A 27187-nucleotide genomic window follows, 5' to 3' on the forward strand; every position below is an offset into this window, starting at 1 on the left:
TCATCTCACATAATTACATTCATGTGTGTGTGGTGAGAACTTTTAAAATCTCTCTTAGCAACTTTCCAATATACAATACAGTATTGTCAACTATAGTCATCGTGCTGGACACTATATCCCCAGATCTATTCATTTGATAACTGAAAGTGTTTACCTTTGATTACCTTCACCCATTTCCCTACCAGGGGTTGGGTACCACCATTCTATTCTCTATTCCTATGAGTTTGGTTTTTTTAGATTCCACATGGAAGTGAGAACATACAGTGTTTGTCTTTCTGTGTTTGACTTATTTCACTTAGCATAGCATCCTCAAAGTTCACCCATGTTGTTGCAAATGACAGGATTTCTTTATTTTCTAAGGCTGAATAATATCATAAATAATTATTACCTATATGTAATATATATTATATACATTTTATGTATATATATTACATTTTCTTTATCCATTCATGCATTGATGGACACTCACATTGTTTCCCTATTTCGGCTTTTGTAACTAATGCTACAGTGAGCATGGGGGTGTAGATACCTCTTCCAGAAAGTGATCTCATTTCCTTCAGTTATATACTCATAAGTGGGATTGCCATATCATATGGTAGTTCTATTTTTAGTATTTTGAGGAACCTCCATACTGTTTTCCATAGTCACTGTGGCAATTTACATTTGCTCTAACAGTGTACAAGGGTTCCCTTTTCTTCACATTCTTGCCAGACAGATGGTTCTATGTACTTCAGGGCATTTATCTCTGCTTTCCTGCCCCCAGCCCCCCATGTGCCCGTAAGCCACTAACTTGCATTTGATAAAGGTCCTATGTATCTTGAAGGGACCCTCTCAGCTTTCATGCCCTGCTTCCAAAATTTGAGGAGTTTCTGCTTTGCATTTGGTGAGGGTCCCATGAACCTCAGGGGGATTTGTCTTACCTTTCTTGTCATGCAGCCAGCCTTTGGTTGGTCATGGCCATGCATGCAGTGGGAGTCCAGTGAATCTTGGAGGGGTCTCTCCTGTGTGCTTTTGGGGGATCTCAGCTTTCCTGTTCTTTCCCTGACCTTCAGTGGGCCACTGCTTTGCACTCTGTTGGTCCTCTGTTGGGATGGGAAGGATTTTCTGTTTCCCCTCCGTTCCCCTCCTGTTCCGTTCCGTTCCGTTCCCTTCCCTTCCTTTCTCTTCCCTCAGATATTGGACACAGCCTTCCAGCCAATGAAGACCCAGTGTGTCTCAAGGGGATTTCTCCGAGTTCTCTTGTCCTGCATTCAGTTTCCTGCTGCATCCACTTCATGAGGCTGTCATGAGAAAGAATTGGCAGGTAGGTGTGGCTCAGTATGTGACAGGGTAGGAATGCGAGTCCCTCATGCCAGCCTGCACGTGGCCGCTAAAAGTTCATTAGCAATTCACCCAGTTTCTCCTTACCTCACTCTCTGATGGTGTAACATTCGGTGTTGCTAGGATGAAAGCAGCCATAGGATACCCTTCTCTCGGGAATGGATCGTCTCTTCCTAAGATTAAGCTCATTTAAATTTCTTCACATGTGCAGCTCTCTGCCAGGCTTTAAATTTCCATGATATTGTAACTGATTGGACTTACACTCATTGGAAGGATTAGTGTGACAATCTCCTGCAACTTTCTACATCCTAACCAGAAAACGAAGTCAATTTTTCCATTTGAAAGTCTTCACGGCCAAATCTTTCCTGAAGATTTTGAGAACATGCTTTCTGCTACCCTCTGCATACTTTGCTGAGCGCAGTAGAATCAGATATGATGCACAATTCTAGTGTTCGGCACTGAAAACTTTGCATCAGGAGAAAAGAGAATGGGGTTCAATGAAGTTATTGTATTATTATTATTATTATTATTATTACCTACTTCCTTTAGTTTTTGCTGCGAGCACTTGCCTTTAGCCATGCCGTCATCCTGAGCCATGTCAGACCGAACTAGCCACGTCTTTGTGTGACGATGCCTTTCACGCGGATCTAGGCTCTCACTTTTCCTTCTGTACATACTTCTGATGGAGGGTGTTTGAGTTCACATCCCTTTGTAAGTAGTGTCCTTTCTCTTCTTTTCTGTTCGTTAAATTGCTACTTATTTCTTGAGGTCTCACTTAAGCACACATCTTCCATCAAGTCTCCCCCAAGACATGGGAAATGCCTCCTCTCCAACGCTTCTGGCCGTGCTCTACTGTTGGTGTAAAGCTCACTGTGTTGTATTATGCACATAACACTAGAGGAAAGATGGCCTCCTCTCCAACGCTTCTGGCCGTGCTCTACTGTTGGTGTAAAGCTCACTGTGTTGTATTATGCACATAACACTAGAGGAAAGATGGCCTCCTCTCCAACGCTTCTGGCCGTGCTCTACTGTTGGTGTAAAGCTCACTGTGTTGTATTATGCACATAATACTAGAGGAAAGATGGCACCTCTTTTTAAAGCGCCAACTGATGATCTAGAATTGGGTCTCAACGACTTGACGGGCACATCTTCCCCTGCAGTCAGGAGGGGGACAGCATCATAGAAATCATGACTCTTAAGAGGGAAAGAGGAAAAACAGGTAGCTACTGGTAAACGAGAGGCACTAGCTGCTGTGGGGGATGATGTTTAAAATGCCTTTCCTAAAACTTAATTGATATGAATATTATCAGAAGGAAGAAGAAAACATTCGGGAAGGAAGATTCATTTTTACTCTCTATTGCAACCTGAAGACAAGACATAAGGGACATTTTAGCTAGAAAAATTTTTCCAACATCCAACAAGAGGGCTAATACCAGTAAATTACTTCCTCCAGGGGAATAAAATCCAACTTTTTTTAACCACTGAAGTCGACCCTTTGTTAATTTTGTCTTTATGGACCCCAATTTTTAAAAACATTATGGCTGCCGAACTGCAATTATGAGATTTTCTAGATAGCTTTTTATCAGGTTAATTTACTTTTTCTTTCGGGAGGCATTACGATCCATTGAAATATCTTGTGAATATGTACCAAAAGTCTTTAAAATGTTTATAAGGGGTGCCTGGGTGGCTCAGTTGGTTAAGCGTCTGCCTTTGGCTCAGGTCATGATCTCAGGGGCCTGGGATGGAGCCCTGCATTGGGCTCTCTGCTCAGTGGAGAGTCTGTTTCTCCTTCTCCCTTTACTTCTGTGATCTCTTCCTCTCACATAAATAAATAAGATCTCAAAAAAATATAAAATGTTTATAATATTTGACCTGCTAATTTTATGTCTATCATTTATCCTAAGATACTGGTCATGGATGAGAACAAAGAATTTTCTTTAGGAATATTTATCATAGCATGGCTCACATTAATCAAATGTTGATTACAATATTTATCATGTAAGAAATTTAAAAATACCTAAATTTCCAACAGTTAGGAATTGGGTAAAGAAAATATAGACTAGCTATACAATGGAGTACTATGCATTCATTACAGTTTGATGGTTAAAGATGATGTAACGACATGGGAATATGTTCGCTATATATTAAGTTTTTAAAAAGCATGTCATAAAATAACATGTATATATGGGTCTTTGGGGAGCAGTGCAAATGGCCTCCAAGTCTCCCTCTTCATAGCTTAACCTTTTTTTCTCTACTCTGAAATGGGACAATGGATCCTCTCTGATTAAAGACACATTTTAGATTTGATTTACAAGTAGATTTAGCCAAGGAAACCAGGTTATTTGCAGTTTAGGTTGGAAAAGAAATTCAAACTTGGCAAATCATTTACGTAGCGGCAAAAGCATGTTTTCTTTCTTCATGTAATTGAAGCCACCAGAAAAGAAACATTAATAATTAGCACCGAAACTTCAGTTTAGTCCTGAGTCACCTTAAGTATATTCCATTAAATGCGAATTAAAACAACAACAACAACAACAAAACCCAGACCATTCACCAAAGAAGTTCAGCCAGAAAAAAAAACTTGACTTTGTGTAATTTCTGCTGATGAACTGCCTGTTCCTGGATGCTGGGATGATTTTGTGTTGACAGACATTAAAATATAATTAAAGTTGGAAACAAGAGATGCCCGACACTAAAGAGATCACAGTTTAATCTGGGTCAGTATTAATATCCTGAACATTAAACTCAGAATGTTTCCTTTTTAACAGGTTAAGGAAAAGATTCTTAAAATAAACCATTTTGCCAGATATTACCTACTAATAATAGGTAAGACTTACATACTTCTTATTATACTGGATGCTATCTGAAGAACTTGATATGTATTCATTTATTTCACCATTGTGAGAACCTTATGAGGTATAGACTGGTACAATTCTGAAGAAATGAGGCACAGAGAGGGCAGGAAATTTTCATAAGGTCAAAGAACTATCAGGAGCAGAATCGGGATTCAAATCCAGGTGGTGGTGTTCCAAAGACTGTGACTTTCACCAGCTCACTTGGGCAGTTCATCTGAGTGAGGTCAAAAGCAAACACAAATGTTGGATCCACTGTACTAGACCAGTAGACCTCCCCACTATCTCCTCCAAAGCAAAGTTGAGCCTCACACAACAGCCAACATAGCTGAATTCCTTCCCCCTGTATTTTGTGTTCCTGCAAATCGGGCAGACTGCATCATGTTAAGGGTGGCCAATATGGAAGGACTCAAGTGTCCACCAACAACTTCTAGTTTTCTCGTCATGAGCAGAGTTGGCGGAAATACTCTGATTCCAAGGCAACAGCATCGTTTCTTTATTAAGTAGGTTGGCTCGACGTATTTTTGCATGCTATGGCATTCGCTGAAACATCTGTGAGGTAGGGTTGGACTGAATTTTAAAGGTGCTTCTCCAACGAGCCTTCTAGTGCGCTCTCACCCTGGGGATTCTATCATCAGTCACGTTGCGGGGCCAGACTCTACGAGTAGAGCTGTCAGGACCACGTTCCCGTATGGAACCTGGGACTTGGCGAATTCCTTGCTGAGACTCCTCTGGTGACCTGCCTTAGACTCGCCTTGTCCAACCCGACCCTGGCTTCTCTCGCCCTTGCTTGAGGACAGGGAGTAGGATTTTTTTTTTTTTTAATTCCCTCCAATGCACCTAGCACAGGGCTGAGTAGCCAGTAGTTGTTCAGAAAATACTTGTAAATATTCTGAAGTCGCCATTTTACAGATGGACAAACTGAAATACAAAACATAAAACTCGATTGATAGCCGAAAACAAATCAACACCCCAAGTGCAAGTTAGCATTTGCTCCCCTGCAAATATGTGCCATTGGTGGCGGATGTTTTTTCTCTAAAAATGCCCCCCAAGAAAGAGGGTGGACGAAGCCGAACAGAGAGGGGGAGGAGATGCCACTGGAAAGGAAGGCTGGAAGGGGAGCGCGAAGGTAAACCTGACTACAGCGGTCCTGACGCTTGGAGCTGCGCCCAGACCTGGAAGCATTTATAAATTCTTGTGAGAAATGCCATCTAATAAATGCTGCGCCAGCCAGTAACTCACGAGCTCTCCACAGTAGGTGAAACCAGAGGGGGTCGCGGCCACGGCTGTTGGCCAGCTGCTCTGGGCCCGGCCCCGCCACGGTGCCGCCGCGTCTGTGCGGAGGAACGCTGGGAACTGGGCACGTCACACCACTCACCCTGGCCCGCTTCCAACGGCACCAGCTGCATCTGGCCTGGACGATGGCTGTCGCTGGCAGCACCGCGTTCCGCGCCAGGCCGGGCGCTGGGCTGCATCCAGGCGGGGAGGGCTGGACCTGCACCTGGCACACGGGGTCCCACCTCAGCTGCCCGTCTCCCCCAGAATCTCCCCGCGGGCTCTGAGCCCCCAGCGCACAGAATCCCCCTGAGAATGGACCCCTTTTTGTCGTCCACAGAAAAGATGGAATGAGAACCACGCTGATAAAAAGTCATGTCATTTATTAATAGTTTCTCTTTTTTTCTTCTTCTATAAATTGGAAGGAAAAAGTCTTTGGTGACACTCGCTATAAAACAATCTATCTCGGATGGCAAAACCCAGACATCAAGTTCCACAGGTCAGTGAAGTAAATCAAGATCTATGGCTTTGTATTTTCTCGCACACGCTCTCTCCAACACGCTTCAGGGCTTCACTGCACTAAGTAATTAATAGTCTATCACAAATGGGGTAAACACGCCAGAGAAGGCCTGCGGGGATACTACAAAGACATTGGCGGCATATTAGAGAACTGTCCCAGGTATTCATCGGACACAAATTAGGGATACTCTCTTCTCTTCCTTTTTTGGCTTTACAATTTGCCACCTAAAATAGTTTGTTTTCGGTGCTTTTCTTCAACCCCTCAACATCGTCTACACGTATTTTTCTCCCCAAGTAAACATACAAGGCTCATTACATGGTAACCAGGTCATTTGCATGGCCCTAAATTGGTAATAATTACAACCGAAAGGAAAGGGACCTAGTCCTGTAGAACAGAGAACTATGGCGGAAATCAAATGGCCCTTGAGGCCTAGAAGGCAAATTATTACAGAAGTAGAGTGACTGAAAGATCAGCTTGACTTGGTTTTAAACAAGGGTGAGACCATGCTAATTAGAGGGCCTTCTGGATGGTTGCTACTTGCCTCTCATCCCAGAGGATAATACCGACTCCCTCACCTACTTAACCGGGCGATGCAAGTCCAACTTCGGAGAGTCCATCCAGGCTCCCGATATGAAACACGGTGGACTTTAGTGACAACTACAGACAGTCCCTGCTAAGTAAAAACCATGATGATACAATTCTTTGATTTCTGGAAAAGGTAAAAAGAGGAGATGGTTTCCAGGAGTCATCTTCAGTGTTGAGATTATGTGTACATAGCAGCTCTTCTATCCATCCACAGCGACTGGATAGGGTTACTGACTTGATGGGGGAGGCCATGTTCTTAAGGATGCTGGATCTCATTTTTTAAAAAGTAGACCCAGTGTCGAAAGACTAATCTAATGTCTGTGTGCTGAGGTTCTAAGACCCAGAGAGACAAGTTTAGCACCGTCTGATAATAATGCTTATTCACTGAAAAGTCAAAACAACTTCGTCCCCTTCGAGCATGCCTGAGAAAATGAGGCTGGCAGTGAAAGAACTTTCTTGGTTAAATCTGGCCAAGAATGCCAAAGCCATCTGAAGATGGAAACTAGGCAAACGAATTCAGCAACTCGAGGCCTGCTGAACCGGCTGGGTGTCACTTGTATTAACTATTAGAAGGCAGGGACGTTTTTATTTAAGAGTTCATGGCAATAACTGGTCCTTTTACAACTGGAGCTCTCAGAGACCGGAGGGAATGTAAGATACCTTCAGGTCTGGAAGTTTGCCTTGCCTTTTGCATCCTTAATCCAGCCTGTCCAGTAAGAGTCTTAGATTCTCAGCCGGCAGAGCTGCCTTCTCCCCACTCCTGCCCTTCAAACAGGTTTGATTAAAATTTCATTAGTTCTTAAATCAAGAGCTCACTTTGAAAGAAAAAAAAAAAAGGCAGTATCTGGGTCTATTCATAGTCATTCATCTCACCCCCAATTAAATTAAAGTTGAGTAACCTTCATGAAAGGCCACCGGCATAACAGTCCTTCAAGTGACCAGGTATCTAGAACCACTAAAATAAAGGCTACCGTCGCCTACTGGAAACGAAAACCAAAATCACTCTGAAAGGAACATGGAAGGAAGCACCCGAGACGGTTCTTCTCTGAGCACCATGTGTAACAAGAAATTAAACTGTAATGCACATACAATTCCAGGTAGGAGAGATGTCACTTTCTTCTGAAGCATCCTTTGAAAAGTGTGTGGTTCTGCCCAGGTGGGCCCGCCCAGCGGCGTCGTGTTCTTCTGGGACATGACCACAGGACGGCTTCACGGGCTTTTCTCCACAGCCTCCATTTTGATTTGCAACAAATGTGGTCTACTCCATGGATAAGCAAAGCTTAATTTGATATTTATAAACCTTTTCATATAAATACATAAGCCAGCTTAAAAAAATGATTCTTAAGATCATATGTCCTAACGTGGAGCTGGAAAAAGATGGCTGGGCAGAAATCATAAGTGGCCAAGTCTATGGAGTTTCTGCATGTAACTCGTTACAGGGTTGGCACTGCACTCTCTGGCCTTGGCTGCTGCCCAATTCATGTTGGCCCACTTAGGGACACCTGGTTATCATTAAACTTGACTGAGCGGTAACTCCTGACACCCCACAGAGATGGTTATGATTTGTCAACTTGCTGCAGTGAAACAGAACTCTTGCCTAAGTGAATTAAAATTACATCTTACTATTGGGCCTCACGGATGTGCTAAGCATTGTTCAATTCCCAGCTGTATGTTCCAAATGGGAAAAGAACACACTAGCTAGCATCCCAAAGAGATTTGCTCAGACAATGACATGAAATGAAACCATGGAGATTTAAAGTGGCTGAGTGTGTCAGATCCTGTTCTCTTTTATAATTACCATCTTTTTTTTTTCTTTCTTTCACGTAACACATACTGTTTGTGGAGAATATGCCCTGTGAGCTTTGTGACAGGTAAATCTGGCAAAGCGGTTCCCCGAATCTATTCATGTGACTGACTGGTACAATTAGGGATACAGCTCTGCCAGCCCAGTGACAACGTGAGTTTCAAGTTGGCTTGGGGGTTGTTGAACAAAACGTTGCATTCACATTTTTGCAAAGGAGGAAGAGATGTGAATATTGTGGCAGTCCTAAAAAATTAAATACAAACTTGCAAAGGCCAGGTGAAGAAGGATTCATTGTTAACCCTTCAAGTCGCCGAGAGCTGCGGCTTAAATGGCACCGAACCTATCAGACCGGGCATTTCGGAGGAAGAAACCAGTGCAAGTACCACGGACCTAAGAATTTTTTTCAACAAATACATAAGACAGAAACACATCCGCTTAGGAGAAAATGTCACGTGTTTGAGAGTGGGCTCATGCTGGGTCAAACTTGATGACAGAGAGCCTTCGAGAACTGCAGAGAAAAGCCCCCCTTCCATTGAGCTTCCTTGCCTGCACGGCACTCCCAGTGCAGCTTTCAGACGCACAGGCCAGCCCTCACTCCGTCGCCAGGCAGCACCGAGTCACCTCTCTGGGCCTCTGCGAACACCCAGTTTCTCACCTGTCCGCAGGGCCCTTCCTCCTTGCTCTCCGGCCAGTCCCTCTTTCCCTTCCGGATGTCTGCAAAGCCAGATGAGTTCGAGTCTCCCGGATTTGTGGTTCCCACTGACCTGAGCCAGGCACTTGGGAGTGATTTGAACGTAATTCTGTGATGGAATTTTCTTCCCAGCCAACACTAGAAATAAATTTATAAGCTCTAAGAGACTTTAGGGGCAAAAATCTAAAGTGCTTCTTGTTTATTCAGAATAAGAGGTGGTGGCACCCACTAATGTTCCCTCTATTCTCTCTTGCCTCTTCCAAGTAGAAGGCGGCATTTAATATCAGAAATCTTCATCTTCTACAAGGGAGTTAAGGGATATATATGTGGGAGATACATATATCCCTTTAAAATATATATATATAATTATTATTATTTTCTTTTCTGTTTGTACTTGCAGTTTTACAATCATCAGAAACTCAAAGCAGCATTTGCAGGGATAGAAATGTTCTTTTCAACAAGAAGCACAACTCAGCTTCTCCACAGATTTAAAAATTAAAGCGACGGAAAACGGTATTCACATTTGTTTCTGATTATTTTGTTTGCCAAGTTCTTGCTTGAAACAAGGCAAAGCGGTATCAGGATCCCAGTGGTGAGGTTCACCCCCAGTGACTTCTCAGCAATGCTCGTGTTCAACGGGGGAATTCATACGTGAGTACTACTTTCTTAACAGAGAAGCCTCTCAAACTCGAGGTTTTCACAAACATCAAGAGCTTGTCTTGTGACTCCTGGTCTGCCACCGACATATTCATTGTTCCTCTGCCCCTAAACCAAAGCCTTCCAGCTCTCAGCAGCCCTGTGTCAATGGTTCAATGCATAATCTAGCCCACGTCCCTGAAGAGCCTTGGGTTACTGTTGTGGGTCAATATTTCCACCTCACTAATATGATGGTGGATATCCTGGATGGTTCCTCGTGTAAACTGAACATTCTTAATTAACCTAGTGTTTTCTTGGTCCTAATCGCGCCCCCCCCCCATGCAAAAGATGATCATACCTCTAGATCTCAGACATAAAGTTTTCTGTTCCACTGTCTACCTGGAGGTCATGATACTTTCTCTCATGCAGCAACATATTAGAGACAGAAGTTCAAGTGGACCTGCAAATTCGAAGTGGAAAACAATTTGCACTGGCAAAGTGGAATAATGAACTTGTCTTAACTTATGCTTGGTTATTTCTTGACACTGGGTGGAGTGACTTCTTGTGTCTTCCATGAAGTCTAAGCATTTGTAACCGCAGGAAACCCTGCATGACCAACGGCAATGATGTTTGTGGGAAGAAGAGTAGCAGCTTTGAAATACTCACAACCAACACAATTTTGATTAAAGAAAGAACTCTGGTTTTTAATAGTTTTGATCATTAAAAAAGTTTAAACCTGCATAGCAATCATTTCAAAAATAATTATTTAATGTTCCATAATTAAACTGTACACAACCTAGTCTTGGGACAGAGAAGCCAGTGAGGTGAGTTTGGAGCAGTCCTGTGCAGTCCCAGGAGCCAGGAGTCGAGTTTTCATTGGCCTTTTTTTTTCCTTTTTTCCTTTTTTTGTCATTCTGTTCATCTAAGATTATTTGGATGCTTGGCACAATCTGGCTCCGCTGCTGAGCAGATCTGCACTGGGAAGAGAGAGCAGCTTGACCCCGTCCCTTCTCGCTTCCCCTCCCCCACTTGGCTGGATTCCTCAAAGTCGCTCAATGTCTCGGTATTTCTTCCTCAGAATAGAGACCTGGTCTTTAAAGAGGACAGGGTCGAGCCTCATCTGCGAGTGGATCAGCGGCATGTAGCCAAACCAGCTGGCAAACGTATTCATGCAGCTCTGTCGCTGGGCAAAGTGGTCAGGGTCAGCCCAGCGGGAAGCCCGAGAAGTCTGGGGAAAGGGAGACAAACCAGGAAGACAGTGAGAGACGTGCAAGGTACGATGGGAACACTGCAGAAAACCAGAGTCAGGTTCAAGGGCAAGCAGCAGAGCTTGGGGTCTGGACGGGCCACCACACCTCCCCTGCGCCTGGGGAAGACGCAAGCACCAGTCCTGGCTTTCAGCTTTGCCAGAAGGTTATCCCCCCAAAACGCCGTGTTCCTTGATGTTAAAAACATACAAACAAAGCTCCACGTTGACTGATTCTCTGGTCTGGGAATGATTTATCAGTTGAGCCTCAACTAGTACGGTCAGTAAACATAAAACTTCTCTTTGTACTTGTGAACAAATACTAATGACTCACAATGTGTTTATGGTTTCGAAGACAGTTTTCTAAAACCTTCTGGTTGACTTGGTTGATTCTGGGTAAGCAGAAAAGACGGCTACCATCTCTTTAGCCCTCTGTGTTTGCCTGAAGGCTGGTTAAATATTTTTAGACCACGCAGAGGACACTGAATAAAAAGCAAGCCTTAAATGATGTAAGTGCTGAAATTTCAATAAGCACCATGTCATTAAAACCACATTTTTATGAAACAAAGAAAAAGGGAGCTACCGGATTATGGGGGAACCACTCCCCCCATTCATCCACAGGCAACCGAACAACGACGTATATACGCAAACATGTGTGTTCAATGTGTTTTTATGCTCATGCATTGTTGGAAAATGCTTTCACAGGAAGGTACATTTTACTGTGAGAGTCACTCAGAGTCACTTAAAAACCATAAGCGTCAACGTGCTTGAAAGGAACCACTGAAGGTCAATACAGATGTCAAGTTACCTCTGAGCAACAGAATAACAAACACAACACTACTTCTGAAGTGTTTCCATGAAGCTCATTGAGCCTCATCACTACAACCTGGTCAAGTTACCTCCCCAGTGGGGTGATACCAACCCCACTGGAGGAAGCAGGTTCCGGGAAGTTACACTTACTTGCTCAAGGCTAGAAAGGGGCAGAGCTCAGGTGCCACCCTTTACCATGTATACTATGAGAACTCGACTTGGTAAGCCAGAGAAAGTTTCTAATGAAGCTTACCAGATGAGTTCGTATCAGAGCACACGGTCCCAAAGGGACCTCATTTTGTTCCCAAGATGGCATGGGGCCAGGCTGCCTACCCCCGGGCAACTGCACGCATATGCAAATGGACTAGTGTTAAGAGCTCAAGCTTATTCTTTCTCTTTTTTTCACAAGTGCAAAAAAAAAAAAGGAATTCAGAATCATCCAAATATCATTTTTGCCTGTAGATTTTACCATTTATTTTGGGTCAACCAACATATTAGAGAAGATATATTTCCTGTGTAATAAAAACATAATCTTATTAGCACATAATATCCTTTTACTAGTCATGCATTCAATAAACTAAAATGCATGATGGGGGGGCATATACAGTACATGTCTAACTAGACACATCGAGTTATATCTAATGCTGAATTGACATTTGTCCCAAAATATGTGTAACATCATTTGAAATACTGGTTTGGTAGAATTAGGCAAACCTATGAAAAGAATATAAAACGAACTCCTAAGGAACCATGTGTTATCAGAGTTGCACTCCTAATGAGCGTATAACCTCAGGGAAGTTCACAGAACTCTCTGAGCAAACAATAGTAAAGGAATGTTGTGTCCTTAAATGACAAAGATAAAAATGCCTGGGCCCACAGTAGCCACTCAATACGTCTTGCTTGAATTGGAATAGTCTGTTAGTCTTAAAGATGAGAAATTCTTGCAAATCCTCTTGCTTGTTCTTTAGTAGTTAGAGGGAAATAAAATTTTCCACTAGACTCACTGCTCATTAAGGACAGCAGCTCTGCCATAACCAGTATCCAGACCAGTGCCCGATAATCTGTACATGTTCGTAAATACTGAATTATGAAATTCTATAAACTTAAGATCCTGCATGATTTTTGCTCTTACTAAATTTAGTGAACGAATCCATCACTTGTGTTAACATGAGGTCTGGTTAAGTTTTCCTTTGCAAAAGCTAGATCTGTATAGAATTTTCAATAATGACTGGAACAAGGCACATGGAAAACCCCGAACAACCGAACCGACGAACCCTCAAGTACGTCGTTCCGGGTTGACCAAATGCTGTTGGATTCTCCGTGATTTATCTTGGGTGGATCTAAATGGTCTATGGGTTTTTGATTTCTTCTGTATGGTTTTGGGCTCCGTCCAAGATGAATAAAGGTGGATGAGCCTCGGCATTTCCAGATCAGCCCGACACAGGAGCTGGAGGTATAAAATAAGGAGCAGCAGAAGGAACAGAGCCTGGGATTCAACTCCCACTTCTGCCTTTAACACTAGGTGACTTGTGGCAAAATGTTTAAATTCTCTGGGTCCTCATTTTCTTACTTGTAAAAAGAGAAAGTTGGATTGGATTTTCTTGCAAGTATCTTTAGTACTAAACGTGTGTGACTCAACAATACTTTACTTTCATAAAAGTTTTCATACATGTTACCTCAACCCTGTGAGGTCGATTTTTACCATTTCCATTTTAGAGATGAGCCGACTGAGTCTCAGAAGGTAACGGACTTGTGTAGAGCTTCTGGGTGCTAGTTCCAGGTGAAAATCAAGGACTGTGATTCCTGGTCTGTCACCACGATGCCCACCCAACTCAAGAGCCATCACCAGAAGGCTGTGCTGAGGACAATATCACTAGCTATTCACCAAACAAAGCACCTACAATAAACTTACATAAATTCTCTGTAGGTCTTTAACTCTGGAGAAGGTTGCTATTTCTCATGCCCAGTTTGTAGGTTATATGAGAGCTTTTACATTCTCGACAGAAAGATACCCTTGACTTACGTCTTCCCAATCATCCATGTACCAACCCTATACCCCCTTGGGGCTTTTAGATATTTTTTAAAAATTTCCTCATTATCCCTCCTAGAGGAACGATGAGTCCTCATTATCCCTCCTAGAGGAACGATGAGTCCTCGTTACCCCCAGGTGAACCACCAGCGAGCAAAGCAGAAGCGGAGAGTTCTAGTCTTACCTGCCCCATCATTGTCTCCTTATACTGCTTCTTCTGGGTGACTTTGATTGGAGGCAATTTTGTCACAGCAGACACCAGGAAATTCATGAGAATGTCCTCACAGTTGGCCAGTTGGTCCACCATGTTCTTCAGGCTGGCTGGCAGGTAATGGGTGTACAGGTAGTGATAATATCTGTAAAAGCCAGATAGGTTTCATTGGTGGCCGTCATTCTATAATCACAGGCGGTCTTCTTTGACAGGAAACCGATACTTTTGGTTGAATCCCTAACCATATCATGGATGATGATGATGATAGCCACCACTTATATGGTGCTTATTATATGCCAGATGATGTCCTAAAGTGCTTTATAACAAATTCCCCATATAATCCTCTTAAGGAGCCTATGATGCAGGTACTATTATTATCCTTGCTCTACAGATAAGGAAATAAGGTCCAAGAGATACACATAGATGCAGATATTGCTTGGTCCACCTGACTTTAATATCAGGGTGGTTGGTTAGAAACTGAATACTTGGATGGTAAGAGAAGTTACTTACACATAATCTGTATAGCCTTACAAACTGCTTTACAATTTTAATGACTGGCTTAATCAGAACTGTATTCAATGCTATTCTATAACTCTGAGTCCAACAATATACTATTCCATCTTTGTGGTCTATAAACCATTTATTTTGACACTGTTAGAGCAAAACCCTAATTAATCTGGTGGTCAATCATTATGGAGGACCCACAATTAAGTTGAATTCTTTCTCACTCTACTATTTTTTTTTAAGAGGGACAAAACAGCATATACTTATAGGAAAAATAACTTGAATGCATCAGATTCACTGAGTGTTAGTGGCAGGGAAGAAAGGGGAACAATGAACTTTTAAGAGGTAGGGTCTTAAGATAAAAATTCAGCCCACCTAAATGCTTATTCCTTATGCACTTCCAACTCTGTCCCTGAGATAGCAAGATTCTCTATTCTTTACTAAAAGAGCCGAGGCAGAAGAATGGATGAAAATGACTGAGTCAGTAACGTTAACCATCTACACTCACTGATTTGGCAATCTTACCCAAGTTCCCTGGCTTTAAAGACCAAATATATTCAAACAACTCCCAAATGTGTTATCTCCATCCCTGCTGTTTTTCCAACATACCCTTTTGGATGTCTTAACATGCCCAAGACTGAACTCCTTTATTTTCCCTAATACCTAATCCACCTATAAGAGCTCTCCCCATCTCTTGATGGCTTCTCTATCCTTCCAGTCCCTTAGATAAAAAAACGAAACGTAATCATCAAACCCTATATTCACTCTGTCTAGACATCATGCTAGAGCATCTTCAAAATATGCCCATAATCTGATCACTACTCACCACTTCTGGCTCCCAGGCTCTATCATCTTTTGCCTAGATGTCAGTCACCTCCTAATAGGTCTCCCTGCTTCTACCCTGGCTCCCATGGAGTCTGCTCTCAACACAGCACCCAGAGTGGATGCCTAAAATACAAAAAAGATGCCTCTTCTCTGCTCAAAGCCCTGCACTGGCTCCCATGTCAGTCAAAGGAGAGTGAAGTCCTCATGATGGGCAGCAAGTCCTGCATCTGAGCCCTCATGACCTCTCTCTCCTGCTTTCCACTCTGTCTACTCTCAGCACACTGGTCTTCCTGATATTCCTCCAACATTCTGGCTCAGCTGTTCCCTATACCAGAGCACTCTTCCTACAAAAATCCTCTTGGATGATTTCCTCTCCTTCTTTCAAGTCTTGGCTCTGATCTCACCTCTTCAATGGGGATCACTGGCCACCCTCGAACCTCCCCTCTACCTTCAGCATTCATGATCCTTGACCTGCTTGACTTTGCCTTTTTGCTGTATAACTCACCCCCTCAACCTATTATAGAATTATTATGAATACCGTGTCCTCCCTGTGTTGGAATAGAAAACCTACTTAGACAAGAAAAATTTTTTTTAACTCTATGGTAAATCCCAAGCACTTAGAACGATGCCTGAGGATGCACGATTGAGTACGTACTCTTGCTGCTGTTATTCTAAATGTCTGGCTACTCAAAACACGTGAGTGTGTCCTCCAACTCCAGACGACGTGAAGAGGTCACTCTACCACTATTTCTGGAAATGCAGTAAGCCAGGGGGTTGTACTGGTTTCAAAGACACATGCCGGCCACACTGACAGAACTTAAACAGCAATGCAAACTAATTTTTGTTAATGTTGTTAACGAGATTTGGCCCAAGTTCCTCTTTACGCAACAGCCGGTACCCACGATAGAAGGAGTTATGTAAAAATCTATACGTGAGATATCGAAATTCCTCACTTGTGGTAAATAGCAGCTCCTGTCAACACCATGGAGTAGTCGTTTGTCCACTTGGACGTGTACCCCCACCGCTCCTTAGAGTTATCCCAGAAATGGCTGCGCGCCGGGTACCCCACAATCCTCTCGGGGAAGCTCTGCCACACGGTGAAGGCAAAATCCACCTGCAGGCAGAACACAAGCCAAACAAGCAATCAAGAGTGTTAACAAATGTCAACAAAACGTTACCTCCCCCGCTAACTCACGACGCTAAATCCCAGGACTGTGGCGCAACATTAATTCCATGTATTCATCAGCAAATTAAACTGACTGCTTGACATTTTGCCCCGTAATTATGCACATTTTAATGTTTTCTGTTGAAGAAACTTCAGATTAGTGCCGAAATGAATGAAGAAGAGAAAATGCTGATATGTCCTTTAGAATCCCGTTTGTTCAAGCAAAAACACAAGTCAAAAAAGCAGTTGCGGTCTGCCCCTCCTCCCTCCCCGGTGCACGCGACCACTGATTCATGCGAGGCACAAATACATCTGTTTTTATAAACGGGAGATTTCCTACATACATCCAGAGTCTGAATATACAGCATGCATCACGACTAGCATAGAGCAAAGCCAAAGCGACTAAAATAAAAGCATCCTCTTAAGAGCCAGAGAAAAGATGTTTAAAAACCACACAAGTTCTAACAGGAATTCAGAGCAGGTATCACAGAGAAATGTAAGTCAGGCCTCTCAGGTTTGAAGAAGCTCAGTGAAAAGGAAATCTAGAAAAGGCATCCACAACGAGAAATCACTAAGAGTAAGTGGGGAAGAGGCCAAGCGAAGCCACACGATTATTTTAAAGAAAATGCAGGTAAACGACTGTCCGGTGCTTATCATAACCCAAAGCAGGTACTTCTCAACCTGCTAAAACCCGACATTTATAATTAGCAAATGGTCTATTTTCAAATGTGTGAGCTAACTTCTGACTTGCTATGATTGTTTGACAAACGATAAAGAAGTACACAAAGCAAAAAAAAATTAAAACAGTAACAGCAAATAATCACATAATGCTTCTTGTAATCATGTAATGCTTTGGTGAGAGTACTTACACATTTTCACTCATGGAATCCTCACAATATAACCCTGTGAAGTAGGTAATTTTAGAGTCTCAATTTACAGAGAGGGAAGCTAAGGTTTATGGAGGTGCAAGTCGTTTTCCTGAGCTAGTAAGTGGCAGAGTCAAGAGTTAAACCCAGCCATCTGGTTTTGAATTTGGTATGTACTGTTACCATAGCCTCCTTTTTATCTCTGTTGCTACAGTACTGAGACAATTTAACTCTTACACAGGTTACACATTCAGTCTACAACCTTTCTTTTTTTTTTTTTTTAAAGATTTTATTTATTTATTTGACAGAGAGAGACAGCCAGCAACAGAGGGAACACAGCAGGCAGAGTGGGAGAGGAAGAAGCAGGCTCATAGCAGAGGAGCCTGATGTGGGGCTCGATCCCATAACGCCGGGATCATGCCCTGAGCCAAAGGCAGACGCTTAACGACTGTGCCACCCAGGCGCCCCAGTCTACAACCTTTCTTATCTCTTCTCCATAAGCCATGCAAATGGAAGTTCTGTTGATTCCACAAATATTTCTGGTCACAGTGCTGGGATGGTGGCTGGGAACGGAGTGATGTTGCCAAGTCCAGTTCCTACGTCCCAAAGGTTGAAAAGCAATAACTATTTGCAACAGCCAACAGTGGAAACAACCCAGGTTCTATCAACTGACAACTACATAAACCAACCATGGTATATCCATACAACGGAATATTACTCAGTTCTAAGAAGCGACGAAATACTGCGAATACGGATGAGCCCTGCACACAGTGTGCTGAGTGAAAGAAGCCACCCACAAAAGGCCACATATTGTATGAAATGCCCAGAAGCAGTGAATCCACAGAGACAAAAAACAGGTGTGTGGTTCAAAAAGCTAGGGAGTGACAGATGAGTGGACACGGGGTCTCCTTTTCGGGTGATGTACATGTTTCTGAATAAGGCAGAACTGATGACTAACCAGAATCGTGAATGTAGTAAATGCCACTCAATTATTTGCTTTAAAATGGTTAACTTCATGTTGTGAATGTTACCTCCATTAAAAGAACAAAGCAAATCAGTCTAGATCAGTAGTTCCCAAGATTTTACCATATGCACAACATCATTCCCTTTTTGCCACATAACCACACGATACAAACACTTCTTTCCTATTGTTCTTTAAACTACCCATGCTTGCTTTTTCCTCCCCATTAGCCTCGTCCGAGGTAAACCTGTCAGTGAAACCCTAGGTTTGCTTGCTGGCTATATTGTTTTCTAACAAACAGTAAATATAATTGCTGAAATACACCTGCCATGAACCATGCAAAACTAAGTGCACATACCATCTTTCGAGAACACTGGCCTGAGGAATCTATGAGGGTCCTTTTATCTCTGAATCCTTTGGGCCTAGAAGTCACTATTTTTGTGAACAGCCGTATATTCAAATTTTTACGAAAATCTAGTTTGGCCCCCTAACTCAAGATAAGACAGCCTTAAGAATATAGCTTGCCCCCACCCCCTCCAAAATGAAAACATCCAGAAAAAAGGTAGGGTGTTGGAAAATACATTAAGAAAGTCTATTGGGACAGGGGGCATCTCAAAGCCAGTAGCAGGGGAGTGGACAGTATTTGCCCAAAGATGGCAATCGGGTTGTGATAACCGGCACGCCATCACTGGCGCTCGACACTAATGGTGACAATTGATGGGACTGTGTATTATGCAGCCCATCGTCAAAGATTCATGCCTGGCTGTCAGCGCTCTTTGGGGTTTTCCATTATTCTTTGAAAAGGAAACACACACCCTGGCAACTCCTACAGAACCCGATGGGGTTTTTTCATCACATGAATTTCTTACTATCTCAAAGCTGTTTCAAGTCATTTCAAAGGAACTCAAAAGTAAATTCAGATAAAACTATGATTCTTGTGATAGTTCTGCTTTCCGAAGATCATTAACACATCAAAGGAGGCAAAGGTCAGCATACGGCTTTTTCTCTTAAAAACCAACATCTGTTTTCTTTTGAGAATTTGCAGCAACTCAGATAAATGTAAATAACTGTAAACCAACTATATCTAATACCCTTTACAGAATGCTGTTTAAAAATCTAGCCTTAATACTACAGAGAGGCATTTACACAGGCGAAGACTCCTTAGAGAGGAAATAAAATGAACCACCATCTCTTCACTTAAAAAAAGAGAAGTCCTTTGTCCCTGACCATCTTGGGTGACAATCACTCCACGATCAGCAGGCAAAAGCAGACCAGACCACCGGTCTCTTACATTTACATATCACTTTCTATCCACACTGACTTCTAATTACTCCATGTAGGTCACACGTTCCTCCCCGCATGGACTGAGCGGCAAGAATTGCTGGTCTTTGAAAAGAAATTCACCAGCCCATGCAAACATCACAGAAGCTGAAAGAGATCTGACCATGGGACAGCAAAAAACAACACTAGAGTAGGACTGACTGCCTTCTTTCTGCCCAGGCGAAGGAAGACGTAAGCTGCATGAGTACTGCAGGTCAAAGGACAAGGATTTAAATATACGCCATCGCTGTCTTGACCACATGTTCTGGCGATGTGCCGTCTCCCTGTGTCTGCCCTCCAAGGTCCACTTTGGAGCGCTACGGATGGCACAGCCGGGTCTTCCTGACAGGCTGGTGGCCGACGGGGTTAGGTCAGTGGGAGTGGCCCGCAGGAAAACGGAGGTGGGACAGAGAGCGAGAGGTCAGAGTATTTCTTCCTGGCTCCCGCCTAGGTCTGGCATCAGAGCTTCGGGCAGTTGCCTCACCCCTCCGTGGTCAGAGCTCCCGTTGGGCAGGTCCTCTCCCCAGTTCCATCTCTCAGAGACTCTGAAACACTACCTCCTTCAGACCTGGGTTGGAGGGGCTGCTACTTATTCTTGCCACCCTCCAGGTACTCAGCGTCCTTAACCCCACCCACCTACGTCATCCCAGAGTCCTTCGCTGGAATCACCTGACTTGAACTCTGTTTGCTGCCCACACTCGGAGGGCTATAGGCAGGAACTGTGTGACCCAAGTACCCGGCACCAGAGGAGATCCCTCGATCGATCCTTGCGCAGTGAATGTGCGCCTCGGATGCCAGCTTCCCTTGCAGGAAGCAGCAGAAACGGTGAGCTCGAGCGTCGCATACCCTGTAGTCCATAGCTGCCGTTCCCCTTGAACATTAAACATACTTTCTCCTCCCCCACACTCCGTTTCTCCTGCTGACTTGCACAGGACACAGTTGGCTGTGTGTTCACACTTTAATCCCCTCAGCATGCACCCCTGCAATCATTCATTCACCGAGTATTTATAGAGCCCGGGCTGCAGAGAAGCATTTTACCAAGGTGAGGCCCAGGGCATTTTGTCCTGGGGTTGGTTTAGGCTGCACATAATGTCTGTTCAACTCCATCTGATGGCAATTGGAGGCATCCATGGAATTTCGAGAAGGAGACAGTGGGACTCCTAGCCTAGGTTAACCCAAGTGCCAGCGACGTGGGTGGCAGGCCATTAGAATCAGACTGGCGTCCAGGACCGTGCATGCTGGTAAGCGTCGATGTTTAAATTGCAAAGAAAATGATTATGAATAAGAGGGGAAAAGAAAGGGAAAGGTATCAGTAGCTCAGCCTCCACACTTTTTAGCAGCTTCCATTAATAATGCATTTCCGATACATGACATTTTTATAGAACTGTCTTTGGTCCCCTCGATGGTTGAAAGTAAGGTTTCTGGGATCAATACTCACTCGAGTTGTAAAAATTGGTTTTCTATCATATCTATCTCTCCTCCTCTCTCTCTCTTGCTCACACGTTCTTTGGGCAATCTTATTTTTGGCACAAATACCTGAACATCTGAAATAGCAAGGATCTCCCGTCTCAGTCTTAAAGTGAAACCGTTTGCTCTTGTGTGGGTGAGAGAAAATGAGCGCTTTAAACCGAGACAGAGAGGCCGCCTTCGGAACCCAGAACAGTGCTCCCTAACAAATGCAACACAGGCATTCGGATCGCTGGGGAAGGATGGGCTGTTTGCTCCGGACCGTGTGCTCTCACGATGGTGTTCAAGAGAAGCAGGTGCCCCCCCACCCCTTCTGGGTTCCGCACACCTGCCCTTAGCTGTGCTGTCAAAAACAAACGCAGGGCAGGCAGGAGGGGAGACGTGAGGCCCAGACGTGCAAATGAGGAGCCAATTAGCAGAGAAAACAAAGGGGAAAATGTCCTCTTCCTCTTCCTGGCGCCAAGTGGGGGCAAGGTGCTCACAGGAACTGGGCCGATTAAAACTGACGCTGCAGGAAGTTTTGAAAAAGGTTTCAAGTTGGCCACGGCAGCGTTGGGTTTGGGGCAACTGCCTGAAGAGCCCGCCGCCCGCTCCTCGGGTGGGGGTGCTTACCTCCGTGGTTGAAAGCACAGTGTCCTCATCGAGGCTGAGCACGGCGTCTGTGACGATGTTGTCATAGGGCAGAAAACGGCTGCTCATAACCTGGGAGTGGGTGGGAAGCAGACAGGAGGGAAGGAACGAAGGAAAAGAGAGGTAAATTTAGAGACCTGTTTTCAGGAAAATTCCCCCATCCTCACCTTCAAAAAGAATGTTCTGCCACCATGTCACCCCTCAACATTGAAGACTTCCATTTCCCATCAGTGTAGAGTGATTTGTTCAACAGTTATTGGGCGCCTGCTGTGTACCGACACCTCGCTGGTCAAAGGGAGTACACAAAGGTAAATAAGACATATTCTCTTGTCTCGGAGGAGTTCACAGTCCGCAGAGACATCAAGACGCACACGATCCGTCCTCGCCTGCTGTGGACAATGCCAGGAGAGCGGAGGATGCAGCCACCAGCCGCTCGGAAGGAAGGATGAAGGCCTCGTAGAGAAAGTGACACTGAAGTCGACTTGATGGATAGGAATTCACCAGGTATACACAGACGGGAGGCAGAACCAGGGCTCCGCGCAGGTGGAGGCACAGAGGAGAGAGCCAGCACCCTGAAGCCTGGCGAGAGTGGACGGATGGAGCTGTGACTCCAAGCGTGGGGTACACACCCCTGGAAGGCCACGCCGTTTTAGCAGGTGCACGGAAAAACATTTAAAAATTCTCCTCTTTACTGATGTTAGCATCGATTAGAAAAAAATACACACACCTGTATCAGCAACTACAGCAATAACAGGTAGTAGTAAAGTTACTTAAAGATCATCTCACTGACACGAAAAGTAAGCTGATTTACAGACAAATGTTAAATAAAAAATAGCACATGTGGCCTACGGACGTAGGCGAATTGTGAAAGTACTATATGAATAAAGTTTGGGCAGCTCCAGGATAAGGCACGGTGCAGCGTGTGCAGGTGTGTCTGGGGTGAGGGCTTTGGGGATGAGAGGACCAGCTGGAAAAATTAAGACTAGAAAGACTTAGGGGCGCCTGGATGGCGCAGTTGGTTAAGCGTCCAACTCTTGGTTTCGGCTCAGGTCATGATCTCGAGGTCTTGAGATCGAGCCCTGCCTCAGGCTCTGCACTCAGTGCAGAATTTGCTTCAGATGCTCTCTCTCTTCCTCAGCCCTTCCCCCTGCTCGTGCTCTCTCTCTCTCAAATAAATAAATCTTTAAAAAAAAAGAGAGATTTCTCTGTGACAGTCATACCTTAAACCTCTGTGTTGAATGTACCACAGAATAACTAACCATGAGAATGATAAGAATAACTAACATTGTAAGAATATTTACTATGTGCCAGAAAGGTTCCAAGTTCTTAATACACATCATCACGTTTCTTCTTTGTAATAACCCCATTTTATGGCCGAGAAAGCTAAGGCATGGGAAGATTAGGTGTCTTGCTCAGGATGGACCCACCAGCATTTCATCCCCCACGATGGGATTCTATAGGGCACCTCAGCCACTGTGCGACACTTGCCTCAGGTTTGAGAAGGACCTCAAAAGTGAATTGGGGGGCACATAAGGCAACCTCATATCCACCACCTTCCTCTGGAAGTTATAGCAACAGTTACGACATCCTCTCTAAATTCACACTTGGAGGCCAAGAGAAAAGACACACTTGCCATCAACTCTCAAGGCACAAAGGCCAGGGAATGCAACAGTTGGACATTGGAGATAAAGGGACAAGGGAGATCCTTAACCTGGCTGCCAAGGGTGTGCTCTCCACAAATCCGAGGACCCCCACCCTCAAGAAGCTCGAGCTTGTATTTACAACAAGAAGCCAGCTGATCTGTGAGATATGGTTTCCACACCTGTGAAGTTACTGGAGGGCTTCTGACATTAAAGGATGGGAAGTGCCCATTATTTTCCATCTCTGGGAGCTCAAGGGATGTATCTACAGCATAAATGGCTCCAGGGTCTGCTCCTATACATCTGTCAACTGGGTCAAGTTTTCTTTTTCTTTCTCAGGCTTTCAAAATAAAATAAAATATAAAGCGATCAGCAACCCCATATACACGGTGCTCAGAAATCTCAGCCTGAAGCAATTCTCCTGATACTGTTTACATGTCTACCGACTAACACAGAAACCATTAGCTGCCAGCTTAGCGATGCCCTGACCTTTCCCTTGTTAAGTCTATAGGGGAGAGCTGCACAGACAAGGCCTATAAATTCAAAATAGAATTTTGCAGCCAAAGCAGAGAACACATCAACTCTAAACTCAAGGCTAGATATGGAAATGTACAATGGGGAATGAGCAGGACCTATGACTTCCCCCCCATTACGTTCCCAGCCACTGGTTTTATAAAAGGATCCATTTCCTTTTTCTGAACTTGTTCATCTACAGAGGTTATGAGCCCGTCATCCAGCCACTTCGAATTCCAGTGTAGAAACTAGACTCTCTCTTCCAAATACCTTGCCTCAGCCACATTCCAAAATTTGAATGGTTTAACATGAAAGGGACTGGTGTACTTAGAAAGTCAATCCTGACTGAAATGGGTTCTTGCTTCTTAGTTCATGTAGGAAATATTTAGCTACCGTATACCAGCCCAACCCCTTCTGGAATTAGCAATCATGGATAGGAAATGACCAAGACTCAAGTTTATTGTCTAATAAGAAGATAAGGAATATCCCTAAGTAATTATACAAAGCTCAGTCCGAGTTAACATCTATCGAGCACCCACCACGTGCATCCACACTTCTGGGTGCATTTACAAGTCTAGGATTGTGCCATTTGATCTTCCAGCAACCCTGTCTTTAGGTATTATGATTGCTTCCATTTACTGGAGGAGGAATCGAGGCACAGAGACTTAAATAACTTGCTTTAAAACCCATAATACAAACTGTAACGTTCCAATGCCTCCCAGAAGAGTAGCTGACATTTAGTGGACCCTGGGTGCATCACAGGCCCAGGGCTAAGCACCTGTAATGCACTATCTCACTGACTCCTCCAAATGGGCCCAAGTCTTGGCTGAGGTTCCCCAGAATACAGAGCCTGAAGTGATACTTAATTAAGTAGAAATGCTTTACGAGGTGGTGCAATCCCAGGGCAGTGAGAGTGAGGGAAAAGGAACGGCCCACTGCAATCAGTGGCCGAGGTGGAGGCTAGGACTCAACAAATGGCCAGAAGCCCAGACACAGAAATGGCTGGGAGAATGTACGACACTCGATCTTAGCCAAAAGGCCAAGAAGCAACTGATACAGCTGGGAGAATGTGAAATATCTTATAAGCTACATCTGATCGAGCCACCATCTTGTACATAAAGAAACTGGGACTACTCACAGAGTGAAAATAAAAAAAATCAATCAATGAATCTACGTGTGGAATGCAATACTAGCCATAGAAGCCAGAATGGCTCCCAGTCAGTCCGAGTGGATCCTGTTTGAATATCCTGACACAGTCAAAGGAAGACTTATCTACCAGAAGGAGATCCGGACACCCATGGAAGCACAAACAATGAATTCCCAAGTCCAAAGCTGACAGCACCCACCTGAGCAGTGTTCAGGACCTTGGGCACTGGCACTGGGGAGACAGACATATGGGATCGTAGGCAGGAAATTTCTGTGCGCCAAGCCTTTTGTGAAACCACAGCTATGGTGAGATGGACTTCATAAGGGTAAGTAAGACCCATGCTGAGAGGCAGGTGATTTCCTAATTCCCCCCTTTACTCATTAAATGCTTACAAAGCAGCTCTTGGATAACCATGTTGCTTGACTCCAGCCCTGTGAATGCTGGGACTTTATCTGTCATACCGCGTCCTGTGTTCCAACATACTGCGTGACGCCCAGCACAGAGCAAGAGGTCATGTGCTGGAAATGAATAGATAATGCACTAATCATTGTGACCACGTGACAGCTGTAATTCTCACTGTATCACGTGGAATTACATGAAACTGCCACTTTGAGCAAGCCAAATGATGATTTTCAAATGGTTTGACCTAACTGATATCTTTTATCCTGGCTCAAAGATCTTTTACTTAGTATGAGACAATCTCCCGAGATCCGCCTTCTCGGGGACTGACAAAGATGTCTCCTTGATGACATGCTTCACCAATCTGTTCCGTTCAGTAGCAACTAATTTCTTCACAATGGATATGATCTACAAGGGAGCAACAAGCAGAAAAAAGAACTCACCCCTGGCTGCCAACAGCAGAAGAAACTCCAAAGAGGAGATAGCATGGGAACAGGGGCTTGAAGAATGCATGGAAATTTTGATAACAGAGATAAAGCACTGAGAAGGGATGGTCAAGACTTAGAGCAAAAGGGAAAGACAAGAATTAGAGGCAGGAGGGGACACAGTGCAATTTAGATAACCGTGAATGATCAAATTTGGTGAGAGGACAGGGCCTGGGTGGGGGAAGCAAAGAGAGAGAAGGCCGGCAAGGCTGGCCAAGGCCAGATTACACATGGCCTCAAATGTTAATTTCAAGCATTAGCAAACAGAGTCCCTTAAGGCTGAGAGATGATTAGAAGATCATTCAGTTCTAGGCAAAATGAATTGGAGAACGGAAGCAAGGGGCCAGCTAGGCAGCACGCGTGGGTCTCCAATGGAGACGCCCAAACGGAATTAAAATGCAAATGTCCTTTTCAAGATAAATGTGAGGACGAGCCACTATTCTGGAAGACACAACTGATCCAGATGAACCAGCTAAGCAAACCCCACGCGTGGCCACCATCAGCGTCGTCTTGACCCACATCATTTCCACGAGGGTCACTACCGCCAGGCCCCGCAGTCATTGTATCCTCATAGCCACCCTAGGAATGTGTGTTATTACTTCCAGTTTGTAGACGGGGAGGAAACTGATGGTCAGAGAAGGAAAGTTGATGCGGGGCCACAAATCTCCTAAAAGGTGGTGTTGGGTCCCGTGATTCCCCAGTTCAAGAACCGACAGCTCTCAAAGCTGAGGATATTCAGGGACAGGGATAATTTTAGAAGAAAGAGTCCAGAGCCAGAAGCTCCCCGGGGCAGGAAGAAGACGTCTAGGGCCAACGCCCACAGTGCCCCACGGAGAAACAAACACTCCACGGGGGTTCCCCGCTCAGGGTCCCTCCCCATCCTACCTTGCTTTCTCCTTCAATGACGATGACAGGCACAGCCGTGGCAGGCCAGCGGTGTTTGGCTGGTAGGGGCTTGTCACAATTCCATAGAACTATGATCTGAAAGGGACGGGGGGCATGAGACGGCTTGGTAAGGCTGGCTTTAGTGAGGTTTCCACCCCAGTTTCTTCTCAGAGACAGACAGAGGGGGAGGATGCAGAGGCCTAAGCGAGGCAGACAGGCTGACATCAAACTTGAATTCTGAAGGGTCTCCCTTCCCTCCCACATAATCTCCAGAACCTGGTCACCTCAACAACTAGAGACAGAGGACAAGAAGAGTAACCTAAAAAAATCTGAAAAAAAACTGCATCAAGGGGGCAGGAGAAAGCTGGGGAGAAAAGAAGTAAATTTCAGGGTTGCAGAAT

General features: G+C 44.3%; 1 protein-coding gene across 1 annotated transcript in view; it reads right to left on the reverse strand.

The window, feature by feature from the left end:
* Nucleotides 1-10360: 10360 nt before the first annotated feature.
* Nucleotides 10361-27187, reverse strand: part of EXT1 (exostosin glycosyltransferase 1) — a 275971-nt gene continuing 259144 nt past the window's right edge. The window contains exons 7-11 of the mRNA XM_026495530.4: nucleotides 26787-26882; nucleotides 21700-21789; nucleotides 16262-16422; nucleotides 13953-14124; nucleotides 10361-10911 (exon numbers count right to left, since the gene is read on the reverse strand). Of these exons, the coding sequence (XP_026351315.1) occupies nucleotides 10726-10911; nucleotides 13953-14124; nucleotides 16262-16422; nucleotides 21700-21789; nucleotides 26787-26882 (705 nt within the window). The 3' untranslated portion in view covers nucleotides 10361-10725. The remainder of the gene's footprint in view (nucleotides 10912-13952; nucleotides 14125-16261; nucleotides 16423-21699; nucleotides 21790-26786; nucleotides 26883-27187) is intronic.

Source organism: Ursus arctos, unplaced genomic scaffold (assembly GCF_023065955.2).
Source record: "Ursus arctos isolate Adak ecotype North America unplaced genomic scaffold, UrsArc2.0 scaffold_6, whole genome shotgun sequence".
Lineage (NCBI taxonomy): Eukaryota > Metazoa > Chordata > Mammalia > Carnivora > Ursidae > Ursus > Ursus arctos.